Source organism: Phaseolus vulgaris, chromosome 1, assembly GCF_051622355.1.
Source record: "Phaseolus vulgaris cultivar YP4 chromosome 1, ASM5162235v1, whole genome shotgun sequence".
NCBI classification, from domain to species: Eukaryota; Viridiplantae; Streptophyta; class Magnoliopsida; order Fabales; family Fabaceae; genus Phaseolus; species Phaseolus vulgaris.
Genome location: NC_143498.1, coordinates 28,421,969 through 28,442,658, shown reverse-complemented (window position 1 = coordinate 28,442,658; position 20,690 = coordinate 28,421,969). Strand labels below are relative to the sequence as shown.

General features: G+C 42.3%; 1 protein-coding gene across 1 annotated transcript; it reads right to left on the bottom strand.

Moving 5' to 3' along the window:
* Positions 1–16,331: 16,331 nt before the first annotated feature.
* Positions 16,332–18,230, bottom strand: MYB60 (myb domain protein 60). The gene is made up of 3 exons (XM_068616219.2): positions 17,906–18,230; positions 17,575–17,704; positions 16,332–17,385 (listed from the first exon to the last, which is right to left on the bottom strand). Exons 1-3 carry the CDS (start codon positions 18,036–18,038, stop codon positions 16,647–16,649), a joined length of 1,002 nt encoding a protein of 333 aa, XP_068472320.1. The 5' UTR covers positions 18,039–18,230; the 3' UTR covers positions 16,332–16,646.
* Positions 18,231–20,690: the final 2,460 nt, after the last annotated feature.

Sequence of the window (20,690 nt, the reverse complement as noted above, 5' to 3'; positions counted from 1 at the left end):
ACAGGCAGGATCATCAGGCGCCTACCGTGGGGCCGTGTAAAACCTGTTCCCATCCACAGCGTGAGTTCTTGGAGGTTTCTGCGGTTTCTGTTTGGTTGTGTGCTGGTGCAACCATTTTCCACCGTTCGTTTGAGTTTTTGTTCGGTGAGGTGAGATTTTCTGCTGCTTACGCGAGTTTTAATCGGTGAGATCTGAGTTCTGTTGATCGTTTGGATTTTCGTGGAAGAAGCGTTGGTTCTTGGTGGAGTTGTGAGTTTCTGTGAAGGTTTTCTGTTGAGGTGTGTTCTTGAGGTTTTTCGAAGTTTCGCGAGTTTCTGACCGATTGATCGCTGAATCGATCGTCGCTGAAGAAGGTGTTGTTCATCGCTCTCTGTGGTTTGTCAAGTTTTCATGAGAAAGATGAGAAGCAACCGTTCAAGTCCAGTTGCGCCCGTTGCTGCTGAAGGCGCCATGACTATGGCGCAGATGGTGGAAATCATGCGTTCGCTGCAGGCGAATGTGGAAGCCTCGCGCATAGAGCAGGCAAAAATGCACGTGGACCTGGTCGCCTCTCAGGCCAGGAATGAAGAGCTCAGCAGAGTTACTGAAGAATTGCGCCAAGCTCTTCAGGAGCAGCGAGGGCGCCCAGTCACTGAAGAGGTCGCGCCGTCGACGCCGCCTCGCGTTTTTCCCATGCCTTTCGCTCAAGCGATTACAGACACGCCTATCCCCGCCAGTGTGGTACCTGTGAAGGCTGTTTTTACCGGTGTGGAAGACCTTGAGGCACATCTCACCACGTTCCATACGCAGATGATGTTTTCAGGAGGGTCAGATGCTGTGTATTGTAAGATGTTCGTGAGCACACTCCAGGGGACGGCGCTGGAATGGTTTGTGAGCCTGCCTACAGGTCACATAACCAACTTCCAACAGTTTTCGAAGATCTTCGTCGAGCAGTACATCGTGAACAAGGCACCGCCCAGGGTGTCTTATGATTTGTTCGACATAAGGCAGTATCAGGGAGAGTCCCTCAGGGACTACCTGAATCGTTTTGGGGCGCAGATGGTCCGCTCGCCAGCCAAAGACGAAGAAATGCTGGTCTACGCGTTCAAGAAGGGCGTGCTGCCGGGACCATTCTGCGAGGCATTGATCAGGGCTCACCCCGCCACATTTGCTGAGGTCAGGCGACTTGCGGTGGCCCACATCGCCGATGAAAGTGAGGTCGCCGAGAAGAGAGGAAGCGTGGCTCCTGCTAGGCCACGTGCCCAAACCAGGATCCAGCCACAGAGGGTGCTGGAGACAGCGGCGGCCAAGAGGGATCAGAGGACTCGCCATCCTTATGATCCAAGGAAGAACAAGGGCAGGGGCCCAGGGCGCCCTCAACCAGCACGCCGGGAGTACAATCGCCCGCCGAAGCACAAGTTTGTCATGGGATTGGCGGACCTGATCGCCATTCCCAATATATCAGCTAGGCTGAAGGTGCCCGAGAAGGTGGGCGACAAGGTGTTGGGACCAAAGCCAGACGCCTGGTGCGAGTTCCACCAGGGCTTTGGCCACACCGTGGACTCATGCTTGGCTTTAGGATACCAGCTCGACGATCTGGTCAAGAGCGGGTTCCTAAATGATTACTTGCTGGATAGAAGGACGGGGGGCGCGTCGAGCTCCCAACCAGCAGGTGGTGAGGCTCAGCAGCATGAGATGCCCACCCACGGAGAGATCCACACCATTGCAGGAGGTTTCTCGGGTGGTGGATGCACCGCGTCACAGAGGAAGAGGTATGCGAGGTCTGTGATGACGGTGGATATGTTTGAGGACCACTCGCCGGATGTGGACATTACGTTCACAAAGCGAGATCTTCGGGACGTTGTGCCTCACGACAACAACCCCATAGTAATATCGCTGATTACGGCGGGAAGGAAGGTCCACAGGGTTCTGGTGGACCAAGGAAGCTCGGCGGACGTGATGTTCTGGCTGACTTTCACGCAGTTGGAGCTACCCCTTGACCAGCTGAGGCCCTATGGAGGGTGCTTGTATGGCTTCGCTGGTGATCAGGTGGAGGTCAGGGGGTATATTGAGTTGAGGACTACGTTTACGGATGAGGCGGGCTCGAGAACAGAGAAAATCAAGTACCTTGTCGTGAACGCTCCTTCAGCATACAACATTCTGTTGGGAAGACCCACGCTCAACAGAATAGGCGCTATACCCTCGACCCGGCACATGAAGGTAAAGCTGTCATCTATGGAGGGGGTGGTGATCACCATCAAATCCGACTAGAAAGAAACAAAGAAGTGCTATGAAAATAGCCTGAAGAACAAGAGGTCCGTGAGTTACGTGACAACCACCCCGCCTCCCGGTGTGAAGCCCAGGCCGACGGTAATGGAGGAGACCGCCGGAAGTGACGTGGTGATGGTGGATGCTGAGCTGGGGGAGGGGAACGCCGGTCTAGAGGAAGAGGAGGCGAGGAATCGCCCTGAGGAAGCGAGGGAGCTGGGAATCGCCAGGGCGGTGATCGCCAGAGAGACCAGACCGAAACCCGTCGAGCAGTGGCTCGAAAGGAAGATCGGGGGAAAGATCTTCAAGCTAGGAAGATCTCTGGAGGCTGAGCTCCAGGACCAGATCGCCAAGGTGATAGAGCGGCATCTGGATGCGTTCGCATGGTCCGCCTCGGACATGCCCGGGATTGATCCCGACTTCTTATGCCATCATTTGGCGATGGACAACCAGGTCAGACCAGTACGACAGAGGAGGAGGAAATTCAACGAGGAGAGAAGGCAGACGATCAGGGATGAAACGCAGAAGCTCCTCGCTGCAGGCCATATTAGGGAAGTCCAGTACCCTGAGTGGCTAGCTAATGTCGTGCTGGTAAAGAAGAGCAATGGGAAATGGCGCATGTGCGTCGATTTCACCGATCTGAACAAGGTCTGCCCAAAGGATTCGTATCCTTTGCCGAGCATAGACGCCCTGGTTGACAGTGCTGCAGGGTGTAAGTTGCTGAGTTTTCTGGATGCCTTCTCGGGGTACAACCAGATAAAGATGCATCCCATGGACGAAGAGAAGACTGCCTTCATGACCGAGAGATCGTGCTACTGCTACAAGGTGATGCCATTTGGGCTGAAGAACGCGGGGGCCACGTACCAGAGGTTGATGGATCGGGTACTTGCACCAATGCTGGGAAGGAATGTGCAAGCCTACGTAGATGACATGGTCGTGACCTCGCCGGAGAAGAGCAAGCACGTTGCGGACTTGGAGGAATTGTTTACTACGATCGCCAAGTTCAGGTTAAAGCTGAATCCTGAGAAGTGCATCTTCGGCGTGGAGGCTGGGAAGTTTTTGGGGTTCCTTTTGACTGAAAGAGGAATAGAAGCCAACCCTGATAAGTGTGCTGCCATCTTGGCGATGAGGAGCCCGGCCACCGTGAAGGAAGTGCAGCAGCTTACAGGTCGGATGGCCGCCCTGTCTCGCTTTGTGTCAGCCAGCGGGGAGAAGGGCCATCCGTATTTTCAGTGTTTAAGGCGGAACAACAAGTTTACCTGGACGAAGGAGTGTGAAGAGGCCTTCGTCAAGCTTAAGTAGTACCTGGCGAGCCCGCCGGTTTTGTGCAAACCGCTGGTGGGGACCCCTCTCAGGTTGTATTTCGCTGTGACTGAGAGGGCGGTGAGTGCGGTGCTCGCCCAAGACCAAGATCGGGCTCAAAAGCCTATTTATTTTGTTAGTAAGGTGCTGCAGGGCCCGGAAGTAAGATATCAAGCCTTGGAGAAAGCTGCCCTAACAGTAGTTTTTTCGGCGAGAAGGTTACGCCACTATTTCCACAGCTTCACGATACTGGTGATGACCGACTTGCCCATCCAGAAGGTCCTGAAGAAGCCCGACGTCGCCGGGAGGATGGTGAAGTGGGCGGTGGAGCTGTCGGAGTTCGATATTAAGTATGAGCCCCGAGGTCCGATTAAGGGACAGATCTTCGCGGATTTCGTGGTTGAGCTCTCATCTGAATCGACACGAGTGGAGGGGGATGACTTTCGTTGGGTCCTCTCCGTGGACGGATCGTCGAACCAGCAGGGTAGCGGTGCAGGAGTCATCTTGGAAGGGCCCAACGGCGTGCTGATTGAACAATCCCTGAGGTTTGCCTTCAAAGCCAACAACAACCAAGCAGAGTATGAGGCGCTGATCGCCGGAATCTTGCTGGCCAAGGAGATGGGGGCTAGGGTGTTGATGGCTAAGAGTGACTCACTGTTGGTCACGGGACAAGTAACAATCGAGTTCCAGGCTAAAGATCCACAAATGGCGGCTTACCTGGAGTATGTGCAGGAATTGAAGAGTTCCTTTGTCTCCTTTGAAGTGGTGCATGTGCCCAGAGAGCAGAATGCCCGAGCTGACTTGCTAGCCAAGCTCGCCAGTTCAGGCAAGGGGGGTAGGCAGAGGACGGTGATCCAAGAAACCCTGAAGACGCCCAGAGCATTTGTGGCAGATCACCTGGTTCTTCAGATAAGCAAATCGACGGAGAAAGCGGCGAGGAGTCACAGGTCTTTGACTCAGGAGACCTTGAGGTCGCCAAGAATAAGAGCGTGTCGGGGAGAGAAGGTGAACATAACGCAGGTCTACGCGACCCATGAGCCAGACACCTGGGTAACACAGTACAAGCGATGCCTGGCAGATGGCCTTCTCCCGCTAGATCCGACGGAGGCTAGGAAGATAAAGAAGAATTCTAGCAAGTTCACAATGATTGATGGCGAGCTGTATAGGTTTGGGTTCACACACCCACTCCTGGAATGTGTGCACGGAGAGAGATGTACAAGAATCATGGCCGAGCTCCATGAAGGGATTTGCGGGAGCCACGTCGGGGGTCGAGCTCTAGCCGCAAGAACCCTCCGTGCAGGTTACTATTGGCATACGATGAGAGAAGACTGCAAGAAGTACGCACAGTGTTGCAAGCAGTGTCAGAAACACGCCGATTGGCACAAGGCGCCCCCCGAGGAGTTGAAATCGATTTACAGCCCTTGGTCGTTTCACACATGGGGGATCGATATTCTGGGACCCTTTCCATTGGCGATCAGGCAGATGAAGTACCTGGTGGTGGCGATTGAGTATTTCACCAAGTGGATCGAAGCAGAGCCAGTGGCCCAGATCACCGCGCACAAGATCGAGAGCTTTGTGTGGAAGAACATCGTGTGCTGGTTTGGTGTGCCCAAACGCCTGGTGTCAGATAACGGAACCCAGTTTGCAAGTCACCTGTTGAAGAAGCTGTGCGAAGGGGTGGGAATTCAACAAGTGTTTGCATCTGTCGAGCACCCTCAAACGAATGGCCAAGTAGAGTCAGCCAATCGGGTATTGCTAAGAGGTTTGAAGAGAAGGCTCGAGAAAGCCAAAGGAAGTTGGGCTGAAGAGGTGCCCCGTATAGTTTGGGCGTACCACACCACCGAGCAGTTAGGAACCCATGAGACACCTTTCAGCCTGGTCTATGGATGCAACGCGATGATTCCAGTAGAAATCCAAGAAAGCTCGTCGAGGTTCCAGAACTTTGTAGCAGAAGACTCGAATGAGGAAAGAAGGCTGAATCTGGATTTGCTGGATGAGGTCAGGGAGGAGGCGAGAGTGAAGGCTGAGGCGGTGAAAAGAAGGATTTAACGAAGGTATAACTCGAAGGTGATGCCAAGGCAGTTTAGAGAAGGCGACCTGGTGATGAGGAAGGCCCACCAGTACGAGATGGAGAACAAGCTGTCGCCTAAGTGGACGGGACCGTTCAGGATAACCGAGGCGCTCGGGAACGGCGCCTACCGCTTAGAAACGCTGGAAGGAGGGGCGATTCCTCGCACTTGGAACGCCACGCACCTCAAGTTATATTACAGTTAAAAGCGTTGTAAGTAAAAACGAACGTATAGAGTTTGCGAAGCTTTCTGTTAAAACAGTTTGAAGGGGGCACTCTTTTTTCCCTAAGGAGGGTTTTTAATGACGCCACCCAATAAAGAAAAGTTTTCGAAGCTTAAAGTTGTTTTAGATTGCATACCTGTCGTTATAGTGAAAGTTTTGAAAAAGACCTTGTCGCTTATACGTGATTTAAGGCGAGTTTTGAAGTTATGTCGCATGCTTTCTAAAAAAGCTTCTAAGTCCCCATCGTTTTCGGCGATTGGCGGCACCAATTAAAGTTTAAAGTCCTCATCGTCTTTAGGCGATCGGAGGCACCAGATAAAGACCTCAACGCCCTCGCGCGTTCTGAGGCGAGAAAAAGATAAAGACCTCCTCGCCGACGAGCGAGCGCAGGCGAGTTAGAATAAAAAGTCCTCAGTGCTTCCAGAGGGGAAAAGATGTAACCTCTGAGGCAATGTAGAGGCACCAGTAAAAAGTCCTCAGTGCTTCTAGAGGGGAGAAGATGTAACCTCTGAGGCAATGTAGAGGCACCAGTGAAAAGTCCTCAGTGTTTCTGGGGGAGAGAAGATGTAACCCCTGGGGCAATGTAGAGGCACGAGTTAAAGACCTTCTCGCCGATGAGCGAGTTCAGGCGAGTTAAAGACCTTCTCGCCGTCAAGCGAGTTCAGGCAAGATAAAATCCTTCTCGTCTCGAGCGAGTTCAGGTACGGTGTAGAGGGTGGAAGAAGTTTAAAGGATAACTAAGGTAGGTTCGAAGAGAACGCTTAGCTATCTGGCTTGGCACTCTGAAGGTCAGGGGAAGTAGAGGAGGATCCGAAAGGCGCCTCTACCCCTAGATGAGGGAATAATGGCCAAGTTGTGAAAGCAAGAGGATGCTGGTATCGCCAAGACTCTTTGGCGACCAGGAGAAAGTCAAGCAGTGGCAGAAGCCAAGGCCCGTTTTGATAAGGCAGATCAGGTGAGCTGTGTTTAAGTTATTAGTTGGGTTGAAGCTTGTTATTTGAAAGGTGATTTCGCGCTGAGGTTCGTTACCTTAAGATCGCAAGTTGTTAGAATGTTATCGTTCGAAATTTAATGGTTTGGAGCAGTTAGTATACAATTGCGCTCACGAAGTTGCTAAGACTCTTTCGTCTAAGAGATTTGTACAAGGAAAATAAAAGTTAACAAAGGGATTATGTACAGAGACGGGAAATGTCATAACATAAGTATATCGGTTCAAATTGCATATACAAGGGAGGAAATTTTTTGCAAGTAAATTGTGAAAGAGAGAAACTGAGGAATAAGTGGATGGAGGGAATCAGCTAGTCTTCAGAAGGAATGATCTTCCAGTTCACCACTTCATTGTTCAGCGACACCATGGAAAGATCCAAGTCAGGGTATTGGCAGGCGAACTGCTCCAGGGCGGCGTCAAACCCAGCAGCGAGGATTTGGGCAGAGCTCAGCTCGAGTTCTTCAATCTGCTTCTTGAGCCCCTCGTTCTGCTGTTTTAGTTCTTTAGCCCTCTCCCGAGCTTGAAGAAGGTCTTCAGTAACCCTCTTGTTCTCCGCCTGCGCTTGGACCAGCTCTGCGGCGATCCCTTCTTTTTCCTCTTTGACCTCGACAAGTTTGGCCATGGTGTCGTCTCTCTCTTTTTCAACCTTTCCCAGGAAGACCTCCCTATCTACTGACCTCTTCTCAAGGTTTTCTACCTTGGCTGCATCGGCTTTGATCGACGCTTCCAGGTCGGCCACCTTGAGACGGTAGGGGACCAGCTTGCTCTCCAGCTCGATCTTCTCTTGAGCTAAGAGCTGCACCTTATGGCGTAGATCGGTGGCCTCCTTACGCGCCATCCGCAGTTCGGTGCTCATAGCATCCTCTACTCGCGAATGGTCGATCTCCGCCAGCATTAGGTTGCAGGACAACTTCTCCGCCTCGATCCTTATCAGGCGGTTCTCCTCTTGGAGCACGGAGATGTCATCCTGGAGTTTCTTGCTGGAACTCTCCACAGCTTGTGATATGATGGAGGGAAAATCCTCTGCCATCATCTTGAGTTTTGCTGAGAAGGGTTCCCACACTCTCTTGACCACGAGGGAGAGGTTTGCTTGTGGAAGCACTGGGGGAGCCTGTTGCTGGTTCTCGCCACCACCTTCTTGAATTGGTTGGAGAGGTGGAGCTTCTTGGCGAGGTGGCGACGAGGGGGACTCGGAGATGATAATAGGTGAGTTATGAGCACCTTCGTCCCCGCCTAGTGCAGCTTCCGCAGTTGAGGCGTTTGAAGGAGGACCCCCTCCAGCAGATACGTATGGCGTGGAGGCGCTCGGGGGGTTCTCCATGAAGTTGGGCTCAGCAGCCTCAACCACGGGAAAAGCAGCTGCCAAGGGAACTGCTTGGACTGGCGATGTGGGAGCTGGAGGAGGAGGCAGTGTTGGAGGTGGAGCTGGCGGAGAAGGCGGTGTTGATGTTGGAGGAGGAGGTGGAGCAGGTGGTGAAGAAGGCGCCACCCTCTTTCTTTTGGTGATGAGGCCATCTTCAGTTGCCTCATCGTCTTCTTCTTCGTCCTCATGAACCACCTGAGGGGTTTTCCTCTTAGGCTTCCTGAGGATGAGCTTCTTGCGCTGTTGGGCGGGCAGAGCCTCGGAAGGAGCTGGGCCTTTGGGGGGCGATCTGCCCTGAGCGGCGGCGATCTCCACCACCGAGTTGGGCACAGTCTGGGAGCCCGATGCCAACCCATGGGCTCGGGCGAGCGCCCTCAATTCAGCTAATTTTCCTTTGCCCAACATGAGGTCTGCATAATACGAAGGTGTACAGGTCAGCTCAGAAACAAGGATAAATACATGAATAAGTATGCAAATGAGGCAAACAGGTGATACAGAAAATAAAACTCAAAGTCTTGTGCACAACAAGCAAGGCGTCCAGTAACAGTTAACAGAGGTACAACGCAAGGCAAAGGCTTAAGCGTTGAGATAAACACTAACCTATGCGAGTCTCGAGTTGATCTTCGAAGAACTCGAAGGAGATGAGAGCAGTGGTGAGGAAGGTGATGTTAGCATCTGCCACGCTCTTCCAGAAGAGGCACAGATCTTTGTCCAAAGCGCCCATGCTGTCAGGGCTTCTTGGCCTCCTGAAGCTTCCTTTGGATTCTTTATTTCCCTTGTTTACCCAGTACAAGGGAAAGCCGTCCAGCAGCGAGGCGTCCTGGTCGTTTGGGCGCACTTGGACAAATTTGCCTTTCCAATCCTTGTAGGATTGCTGGAAGATAGAGAGGATCGACCTCCCAGCAATCCCGTTCAGACTCACCCAAAGGCGATCTCCTGGATGCTTAGCTTCAAAGAGGAAAAGGAAAACGTCCACCGACGCTGGCAGTCCCAGATGTGCGCACATGATCTGAAATGCCCGCACGAATGCCCAGCTGTTGGGATGAAGCTGGGCGGCGGCGATGTCGAGCTCAGTTAGTAGCTCCCTTTCAAAACGAGTGAAGGGAAACCTAAGTTTCATCTTCTTGAATATGGTGGTGTATACAAAGCAGAACAACCCGCCGTTGTTCCCTTTGTCGTCGGCGCAAACTGGCACATTGGGGGGGCAAGGTAGCACCATCAGCCTATCATCGTGCTCCTTGTGGAACGACAGGTGGGGTTCGTCCCCTTTCTTCAATCGAAGAACCGCCCCAGCAGAATTTACCGAGGAAGTTTCCTTCAGCAAAGTCGAAGTGGCCCAGGGGTATAGCTCCTTGTAATCTGGGGTAGGGATGGAGGCTCCTCCGGCGACCGGTGGGGTAGCCTGAGCCGGGTTGGGGCGAAAGGTTGCAGGCCTCTCAGCCTGGGAGGAGGAAGCACCAGGTGCTCGCGGGGGGTTACGAGCTTGAGATGGAGGGTTTCGTGATGAGGGAGGAGGATTCGGGGTGATCTTTGAACGAGCCATCGCGGAAACTGCAAAGGAAAAAGAAAGGGGAAGGTGAGCGAAGGTTGCAAAGGCTGACTCGATCGTAAAAGAAAGATCAGAAACGAACGAACGAAAGTTCGTTGTAATGGAGACGAAACCCTAAGTTACCAGAAGGGAGAAGCAGAAGAAACAACCCACAGCGTATGCACCAGGCAGTTAATGGATGATGCGAACCGGTTAAAATGCAGGAAAACTCAACAGAAGAAGTAAAGGGGGTACCTTTTGATGATCAGACGAACGCTGAAGAAGTTGAGGAATCAGAAGGTTGAAGAGCTTCGTGGGTTTTTTGCAGAAGAAACTCAGAGCGTTTGAGAAGGCAAAGAGGTGATGGAACAGTAGAAATGAAATGGGTTTAAGGGTTTTTCAAATGATTTTTGGAAGCGTAAACGACAACTAAAGACGACCGTTGATGAAGCCACGTGTCGAGCGATTCGAAGAGTGTTTGGTGGAGCGTCAGGAAAGCAGAAAGTACAAGCGCTTGGAATTCTGTGTCAGTGCCACATAGATCGGTAGTGACGTGACTCCTTTAGTCTTTTCGCTGGACAAGTCTTCGCTTAAGACTGGGGGGCTTGTGTACCGCCCTGGTAGTCGGAAGTAATGACGTGGCATCAAGCTATTGTATAGGCGTGTTGATGGGACACCTGGCTGGTGGAAGGGAAGGAAGTCGGGGGGCTCGTGTAGTCGTCAGTTATTAAGTTGGCGTGATCTGAGCTCCAGCATACCTAAACCGGCGGTGACCAGGTTGAAGATGAAGTCGCCAGATGTGAACCCGGGCGACCAAGTGATCAGAGATCGCCGAAGCAGGGACATCGCCAAAGATGAAGTCAGATAGCCTTTCCCAGCGGGCCAGAGGATGAGCTCGGGAGATGGCACCCTTGAACGTACACGGTGAAGCAAGAAGAGTAGATCATGAAGGCGGCCGGCGAGACCATAGGGAAGGTGTGTACGAAGGCACCCGAACTCGCCACCCAGAAGAGATCACGCTCCAAGGCAATTATGCACTGAGTTGTGTCATGCATAAGTAACTTAGCCAAAATCCTGAAGAGTAAGAAGTGGCGCCCAAGTCAAGGATGCTCCAGATGATAGCACGTGTACAGCTGGATGCGAGCCACGTGTCCAGATGTGTAACTGCCAGGAGAGAGAAAGTGCCCAGGTATATAAGAGTTTCCAACGAACTTTGAGGTACGCACGCGTTTAGATTGCTTCTTTACAACTGCGAGAACGAGAGTACGCTGAGAGAGAACTTTGCACGGTTCCTTTAGAGTCTTTGAGTTTTTCTCTTAGTAATTGGTGGTTTAGTCGCTGACTTGGGCGTCGGAGCGTGATCGGCCGCAGCGACGCCGTTCTGTCTTTTGCAGGTTCTTGAGGTGAATCACGGTGAAAGACAGAGGCTAACATGGTGCAAAAGTCGATCCAAGTTTGACGAGGCAAGGCTCCAGCGTTCTGGTCAAAAGGCAGGATCAGTAAGTTTTAACAACACTTTTTCAATTAAAATTATTCATATTTTTTTATTGATAAAGAAAGAATAATATTTAAAGAATATTTTAACTATATTACAAAAAATACTTCTAAAACTTCAACACAATTTGTTTCAGTAACATAACCAACACATATAACCCACTTTTAAAATGCTAATATGTTATACTAAATTTTTAAAAATAAAAAATAATAAAAAATAATAAAAAATAATAATAATAAAAAAAAAATAAATAAATAAATAAAATATATATATATATATATATAACTATTGCTTATTTACTTTAATTTAAGTTTAAATTATTCAATTTGAATCCCTGTCGTTGAATGTTAATATACATAATGAAGAACCTGAGCTTTGTTAATATGTATGTTGTTATTTTTATCCTTATTTGAATACGAATTTTTATTTTAACTTGAGGTTGGAAATCCCTTACAGATAGGATTATAGGGCCTTGTATATTAAAAAGCTTACAACTAGTATTCATTTATGCATATCATACAACATGGTGGAAGAAGATGCACCATTTCTGAGGGCACTTTATATATATATATATATATATATATATATATATATATATATATATATATATATATATATATATATATATATATATACACATTACTAACGTGGCAACTAAATGCTGTCTTTATCTTCATTAATTAAGTTGGCTATCTTGTGGGGCTTCACTTGTAAGGGAAGGGATATTCACAGATAAAAAAAATGAAAAAGACAAAAAAAAAAAAACTTGTGCAGTTAATTCGATTTTAGTCTTGAAGGATTGGAACTAAGAAAATAATTTTTTTTGGGTAATATTAGAAACAAGCTATTGTGACAGTGTATAGGGTACAAAGATTCAGATCTGAATCAGTGGATCCTCCTGAAATGATAGTCACTTTTATAACAGGACAGTGTTACTCTCGTTTCTCTCATGATAGAGACTGACATATTCATCCTATGATTCAATATTATCATTTAAAAAAAAATTAGATTAAATTTATTCATATAAAAGTCTTCACTATAAAATGATAGAAAGCTCTTGAATTAAAAATATATATATTTTTCTAATTATGTTTTCAACAGTCTAAAACAACTTCTCAAGGTTTTTAATCTTTACTACCATCTTAGGCCTTTAATGACATTTTGCAATTTTCAAATTATACATATATAATACCCACCATTTATTCGTCCTGTTTAACCTTTTATTTTAGAAATCAAGTGAAAAATAAAAATAATAAGAAAGTAATTAATATTACTTTAAACTTAGAAGATAAGAGTTAAATAGAAATAAACATATTTCAAATATAAAAGTGTGTATATTGTAATTTTAATCTTTAGAATAACTAGTTTTATACAAGTGTATGTTGTAATATATTTAAAGAATTAAAAGGAGTTAGTTTAATGTTCAATTCAAGAGATATGAGTGCAAGGTTGTTAAATGAATTAAAGAGTTTGAGCACGTGTTTAAAAAAGAGATACATGAGACAATATCCAAATAAAAAGGTGAGATGCAAATTTTTTGAGAAATTAATTTTTGAAAAGCAAAAATAAAAGATGTTGATTATTGTAAGTATATGATTATTAGATATTGAGAAAATATAGTAAAGTGTAATAGTGAATTATGTTACATAGGATTAAGAAGGAAAATGAGAGACTGGTCATCCCTCAAGTTGTTCCCATTTATTTATTTTTTATTGTCGACAAAAAAAAGTGGATGTGTTGAATGATCAGCACCACCTGTTTCTGACTTGGTTACCTTATATAATATTAATAGTTACAGCAGAATGAGTATAAGTAAAAGATTGATGAAATATAGCACCCAAATAATATTTATCATTTTATCTTTCATTTTTTTTCTTTACCATTACAAAAAATAATGTTTTTTTTAATGATTACATTATTCTTAAAATCATGTTTTGGGATGAAAAAGGAGATTTGATTAGGGGAGGAAAATAGGGTAGGGCAGGTTTTGATTACCCAGAAAAGTAGGCAATGAAGAAAAAGTGTGGCCTACAAAGGCATATTCATCACAAGAACATAAATGATCCAACACTCCTCCACCACAACCCTACATACTCATTTATTTCCCCTTACTAACTTCACTTATTTTTTACCTTTCACCTCACTCACATGCTTTCTCTCTCCCTCACACTTTCACCATATCTACATTGCAATTTTCTCTCCTATTCTACAACCTTTTCTAACACACAACACTCCCTCTAATAATCTACCCACCCCTAACCCTAACACATGGCCACAGATATTCACCACTCTCAAAATAAATCACTCAAATGATACTCGTTCTCTTGTTTAGGACTCTGTTAGATACTAAACTTTTCATTAACATTTTCTACTTTCACAAACTATATCTCACTGCTTTTAAGGATATATGCATTCAGATTATATTTTGAGTTCTCTATAAATTATATTATCTACTAATAATAAACTGTCTAATACTATTTTATATTTATTTAAAATATATATTAAATTAAATAGTTATTAATCGTTGACTAATTATTTTCTAGCTCTACATTTCACTGTTATTTAGTAATTTTCTTGTAATGGATAAAAATACAAAAGAAAATTTAAAGGTAAAATTAAAACTGTTTGATCACTTAATAAAACAACATTTTAATAAAATTTAATTAAATACTTAATTTTATGAAATAATTGAAACTTAATGAAATTTAAATTAGAATGATACGATGAATGAAATTCTAATTTAAATAAATAATTATATCCTATCCATATTTTAAATTGAATAACCACAAATACCCTGACTCTTTGATAACATTGTTGCCAAAGTGTGATTTCATTAGAAATTAAAGATAGGTAAGACTCGGATATGGAACTATGTTGGCAGTTGGGGTCCAGTTCCCTTGATTTTTTACATTTCTTTTTAATAATAGGTTAAGTATTGGACTTTTTGAAAAAAATTATTGTATTTAATAGATAAGTTTTTATCTTATCTTAAAAAATACTACTACAAAATTTATTTTATTTTAAATATTTATATGTTATCTTCTTTTTTTTCTATTTTTGGAGTTAATTATATTAAAATAAATTTACCTTACTTAAAAAAACTAATGATAATAGGAGAGAATTATAATCATTCTTAATTTTTGCTTTTACTCTAAAATAGTCTTCTTTTAATTATAAGTAGAGTGAAAACTATATTTGGGCATTTTTGAGTGATTACCCGATAGTATATATAAAAAAAACCTAAACATTTGAATATAAATTTAATTAGTGAGAATTTTGATGAGATGAAAATGAGTGGATGGCTATAGATGAATCCTGATTTGGTGAGTATTTAGAAGCTATGGAAGTAGTAGAAGTAGTATACTATGGAAGAAAATTATTGGTTTGACGTTATAATTGAGTAGGCATAGTTATAATAAATTAGTGTTGTTATTATTTATTTAGTGAGGAAAATAGAAAATTATTAGAAATATTAAATGATGCACCTCATCTCTAGTTGTGCACTGCCAATCACAACATGCCGCATTTAGTCTTAAAGCTGCTGCATTAAATACACTCTTAAAGTCAAGCTGGCCTATCCACAAATTTAACATCAAATTATTGATCTTATTATTACCCTATAAAATTATATTATTCATCTCATTATTCTTTCTTTATCACTCTTCATTCATTATGCCATGTTTTTTTTTTTTTTTTTTACTTTAGTTATAGAATAAAATAAAATGAAAGTGTGTTGATGTGATCCAGTGTTTAGTCATAAACTAAACAATTAGGAAAGGCTTAGATGGGAAACAATAAGTACAGATTCTAAAATAGGTTAAAGTTTATGAAAAGTTATAAAATGAGGAGAAATGGTGTGGTGAAATAAAAAGTGGAGTCGAGGAAAAGTTGTGATATTGCATAAATTTGAAGCAATAAAAAAAAAAGTGTATTGTTAATATTTCTGTTTTAAGAAGGAGGAAGTATGGAAGAAGAAGGGGAGATTGGAAGATGGTGGGATAAGATGAGGGTTAGGTGCAGCCTAGTAGCAGAGGATTGCAGCCTCATTTGTTGCATTTTGTGAAAGTTATAAGCATATATGGAAACCATGATATTAGCAATGGTAGACAGCTTCTCTCACCGAAAGGTAAAAAGAAATCACATGCTTCCCATACCATTTTTTTCCAAAAGAAAAGGAGTTTCAAGCACCCATTTCCTTATTTGTTAGCAAGACTTTCGTGACAGCATCATGTTTCACTCAGATATGGCTATTGTTCCTCATTTGTAGACCTCATTTCATGTTTAATTAGCAAAATGCAATCCATGGTCCCATCCCACATAACAAAAATTAATTTTAATTAATGCTCTTTTTCACCTTCTTCCACATATTCTTAGTCAATTAGGCACCTCATCAAATTAAACAAAGAGGACTCAACAATGGAGGTAAAGTAAAGTTATTCCTATATTTAACGTCAGAGATAAAGGCTTGTGAGATCTAAGGTTTTCTTTTACAACATCCAGAACTTTGTGTATGACCTTATTTCTTTGTTTAGATGTTTTTTTTCTTTCTAATAATGAAACCTGAAGCATAGAGAAAAATAGGTCAGAGTGTTGTTCAAATAACATTGGCCCCATGTTTCATATTTTCTCAGAGTTGCCAAAATATCCCTTGTCTGGTATGAAGTTTAGATGCCCTTTAATTTCTCTGAATCATTAATGAAAAAAAAATGATTAAAACGCTAGGTGTAGTAGTAGCCGTGGTTTGTTTCCATGAATTTGATTGATTTAGTGATAATTAATAATTCAGCTATGATTTTGCAGAAGAATACATAGAGTAGGGCGATAAAGGTTTGTGACCACAACATCAAAGATTTTTATGTGTCCATTAACTTGTACACTTGGACACTCTAGTCACATCAAAATTTTCTATACGTCAATTATTGACACTTGAGCTGATATATGCTAATTAACACCACTCTCCACAGTAAATCAGTTTTCCCTTTTAGTGGACATCTATGTATTATTTTGCTGAAGAATCAGAAATCTCGTAAGTGGAAAAAGAAACCACATAAAATAAGCTTAAGAGTTAATCAAAATGCACCTTCATGCAGACCAAAACTAATAAAATTGTGAAACCTTTGAATATAACTGCTATTGAATTATTATTATTATTGGACGACTGAAGTTAACATTAATTTGAAGTTTCTACTAGAGAAAGAGCAACATGCACTAAGCATAGTATTACTTGAAATAATTAAACCATTCATAAACTTTCCAAGTTACAAGTTGGAGGAGATCCCAGCTGCTTCTGAGAAACCTCAACCCATGTGTAATGGATTAAACCCTAGTCAGATCTCAAAAGAGTTTCCTTTCTCTTCTTTCTTCTGACTAATCATATATGATTTTGAATGTCACTTCCCAAACTTATAGGGATTGGTGATTTCCATGTGAATTAGAAGATTGGAGATAACTCCATCATCTCCTCCACTTGACCAACGCTTTCATCTAAGAGCCACTTCTCAAGAAATGACAATGGAGGAGCAGTGTTGTTCTCAGATTTTTGCCTAATCCTCTCTTCACAAAAGACTTCATGAGAAGATTCAGCAGCAGCTTCAGGACTCTTGTCAGGCATGGAATCGCACGTGGACTTGTCCCAAGCAGCATTGTTTAGGTTCTCAAAGGACAAAATAGAATCAAACTCTTCATGAGAAACTATATCTACGACACCCTCTTGCTCATCTTTGTTTCTTTTGCGGTGATGATGAAGGTTCAAAGCAGGCAGCGATGCACACTTGAGCAGCTTATTAGTGTTTTCAAAGTTGTTGTTGTTGTTGTTATCATCATCAATGCTTTGGAGCTCTTCATCTTGGGATCTCTTGAGTGCCTTTGGGGAAGATCTCATCCAACCTTCCAAGAGTCTTGAGATGTTCTCAGTGCTTGAGGCATATGTGGAGGACTGAGACTGACTAAGCCTACCGGACGAGACATGCTCACTGTTGCTGCTCATGTCTAAACTTCTTCTGTCGTTAAAGCTCTTTGGTAGATACTGTCCACTCATTGTTGAGTCTGATGCTGAGTGAGGATCTAAGGCAGCTTGAAATTTCTTAAGCTTCTTCTTTAGATGGGTGTTCCAATAATTCTTTATATCATTATCTGTTCTTTGTGGAAGATAGGAAGCTATGGCTGCCCATCTGCTCAACAATTTACAACTTCACAAATTCAGGCATATCATATGCATATATATATATATATATATCTATAAATATATGCTAAAATCATAAATAAATAACATCTGATTTTTTATGTGTAGTTCTTCATGGTATATTGATTCTCCTTTTTTTGTAGAAAAGGGAAAATTGTGATATTTGACCGAGAATTACTTGTTACCCAGAAGAGCTTGCAAATGAATTATCATTCCTTCCTCATGGGGAGTGAAGTTCCCTCTCTTGATTCCTGGCCTGAGGTAATTTGTCCATCTAAGCCTGCAACTTTTGCTGCACCTTGACAACCCTTTTCAAGAAAGATTTGAACTATATATGATCAGTTTGATTCAGAATTGTTACAGATAGATTCCATAGTAAAAAAAGTATGTATACATGGATAGATAGATCAAGAAGAAAGCCACTTTGATAATAGCACAGCTTACTGACCAAACAGGAAAAGGATTTGAACATATATATAATATTAGGAGATGTATAGATATATAATTACCAGTATTAGTAGGCACTGATCTCCAATTTCCTGGACCATGTTCTTGGATGTATGTGACAAGGATGATATCCTCCTCAGGTGTCCATGGACCTTTCTTGATGCCAACTTTGTCACAGCAAGGAGGCCTCCCCATGGGTTCCTTTCGCTCAATCCACCTTCTTTCTTTCTCCCCCAAAACTCACTACTCACTGATCTCCTTTTCTAGCTAGGCCAAACTTCCCAAGAGAGCTTGCAAATAGTACCAATGCATGTGAGTGCTTTATATACTCCATGACTTTGATGAAAGGAAAACTTAAGAGTTTTACCATCCTTCATCTACCAAGCTAAGTCACCTAACTCTTTTACTACCTTTATAATTATGCAGTCAATGTGGAAACCAAAGTCAGCGAGCGAGGAGTTTCACCATTTTCTCTCTTTTCCTTTCTTTTCTTGGTCACGTGGCACCTTCACACCACAACTTAATCTAATTTAATACTTCTTACCCTTCTCTTTTATTTCCCTTCAAGCTCTTTGCTTCAGACCCTTTAGGTCGTTAGCACACTAAACAATCACCATTTTTCCTTTTACACATTAGTTTTGTCCACATCCAATAAATTGAGGTTCCAAGAGTTAGTCTACATTTTTCTTCTAATCTATTCTTTTGATTTATTAAAATTGAAGTCCCCTAACCAAACATAAAATTCAAAGCAAACTTAATTGTGGCATTCATTATTTTCCAACGAATACTTCCATTTTTATTTTTTATTTTATTTTATTTCTGATTTTCACTACCCTCTGCAAAATTGAATGTATGGTACTGCCAAAATTTAGCAGACAGCTAACAATAAATGAAATTTTCACAGAGAAGAGCAGAAAATGCCGTAAGGATTCCCAGAGGGGTTAGAGATTTTGGTAAGGTTGTTGCTGGCTTTTGGGGAATGTTTAGAGAATCTGGAACAAATGAATAATGATTTGTGGTTACTTGTCTGTTATTGTGCAGGATAAATATTTAAGTTGTACTTGTTAGCTTGTAAAGATGTTCAATTCAACTCTGAATCGATTATCATATTCATATTATATAAATATATCAAATTGTTACATACATATCAAGGTCATGTGACATGGAACTATGTTATGGTTCCATAAGGAGTAATGCTTTCACTTTTCAGTGGTGTCAAATTTCAGCCTCTTCTGTTATCTTTTTGGCTTTTTTGGACTGATGGGACTACTTAGAACTATAGAATGCAAAATAATCAAAAAGGTAGATTGAAAAGTGGTTATTGGTAATAGAAAAAAAACGGTTCAATTTTCTTTGAATAAATAATAGCTGCTTCATGATTATTTCATTAGAATTCACTTTCTTTTTCATCTTCTAATATGAGAGAGAGAGAGAGTGTGTGTGTGCTTGCTTCTTTATGAGGAGCAGCGAGAAGTTCCTCTTAACCATGTGTCCAAGCTGTGCCATGTACTGAAGTAGTGTGTTAGTACTTAGGTTCTGTCACTTTCCATTGATCTTAATTACTCCCTCTTCTGTGAAAAAGGATAACGATCTCCTATGCAACTACTCTAAGGGTGAGTTTGATGAACATTCTGCTAAAACAACACTTCAACATAAATTGTATTGTACATATATATTGTGTATATAGTACAACATAGAGAGAGATTCAAAGTAAAAACATAGGATAAGACAAATAATATAAATTAGTGTTGTAAACAAATTTATAGGAATAACACATTCGCATCATAAAGGGTTTAGTCATAGCATTTTTTTACTATTTGGTAGAGAATGCAAAAATACAACAAATTTTTAGTTGATAAGAATTTGGAAGTGATTAAGCATTTTACGAGTTTTATCTTTTCTTTTGATGGGTTTGAATTTTTTTAGGTAATTTTCTTCACTATCAATAACTCCCTTTAAAAAATTTTGCTGACAACTATAAACGAATTGGGTATAGCAGCAATTGTGTTTGCAGGAACAATACTTGCTGCTAGATGGAAAAGAATTATATATATATATATATATATATATATATATATATATATATATATATAATGTAACACATCAATGTTTCGCTATATGGGTGAAATAAACTTCTTCAATATGCTTTCGTTTTTACTTATGATCTGTTACAACTTTCAGTCATTTCACTTCTTTCATTCACAATAAGTAGAGTCTGAAGGTAGGTTTTATGCCATTGACACACTAGAGAGAAAGATGTTTTATAATGTTGGAAATAAATAAAATGATCCAAAAAGAGAGAAAGGATTTGAAGAAGAAAAAGGGGACGTGAAAGAATGGTAGGAAAGAAAAAAAAAGGTTTAGATAATTTAAAAATTGAGGTAATAGTGTAGTGGTAATAGTAGTGTTTAGGATAATGAAAAGCGAAATGGTTCATTAATTAGGAAATGAAGAGACTAACCAAGTATTTTGGAATGGTTGAAATCCTTTAATATTTGAAGAAATGATCATAAAACAAAAACCGGTGGTCGGTCCTTGGAGTAAAAGGCATTAAAGAGGAGGCTTGAAGGGTTCCATCCTCTTCCATGGATGAGTTTGAATGTGTTCATCAAAGTCATCAAACAGGTACCCCACAAAGAATTGACCTTCCTCTTATTATCTACTACACATACTTGTACATAACCCATTTTTCCCATCCTCCTACACGTATTTCACTTTCTATCCAATTGCCACTCTATACTTTCATGTACTTTCAAACCCTTTTAATCTTTACAAATATTTATGTCTCATTAAAAAAATTAAATAATAAAATTTTCCTTTCCACTTTTTTACAAATCTTAAAAATAA

Coding starts and splice junctions, on each gene's coding strand:
- MYB60 (XM_068616219.2), bottom strand. CDS start 18,038: ATGGGGAGGCCTCCTTGCTGTGACAAAGTTGGCATCAAGAAAGGTCCA. Junction 17,705..17,905: donor ATCAGTGCCTACTAATACTG/GTAATTATATAT, acceptor TTTCTTGAAAAG/GGTTGTCAAGGTGCAGCAAA. Junction 17,386..17,574: donor CAAGCTCTTCTGGGTAACAA/GTAATTCTCGGT, acceptor ATTGTTGAGCAG/ATGGGCAGCCATAGCTTCCT.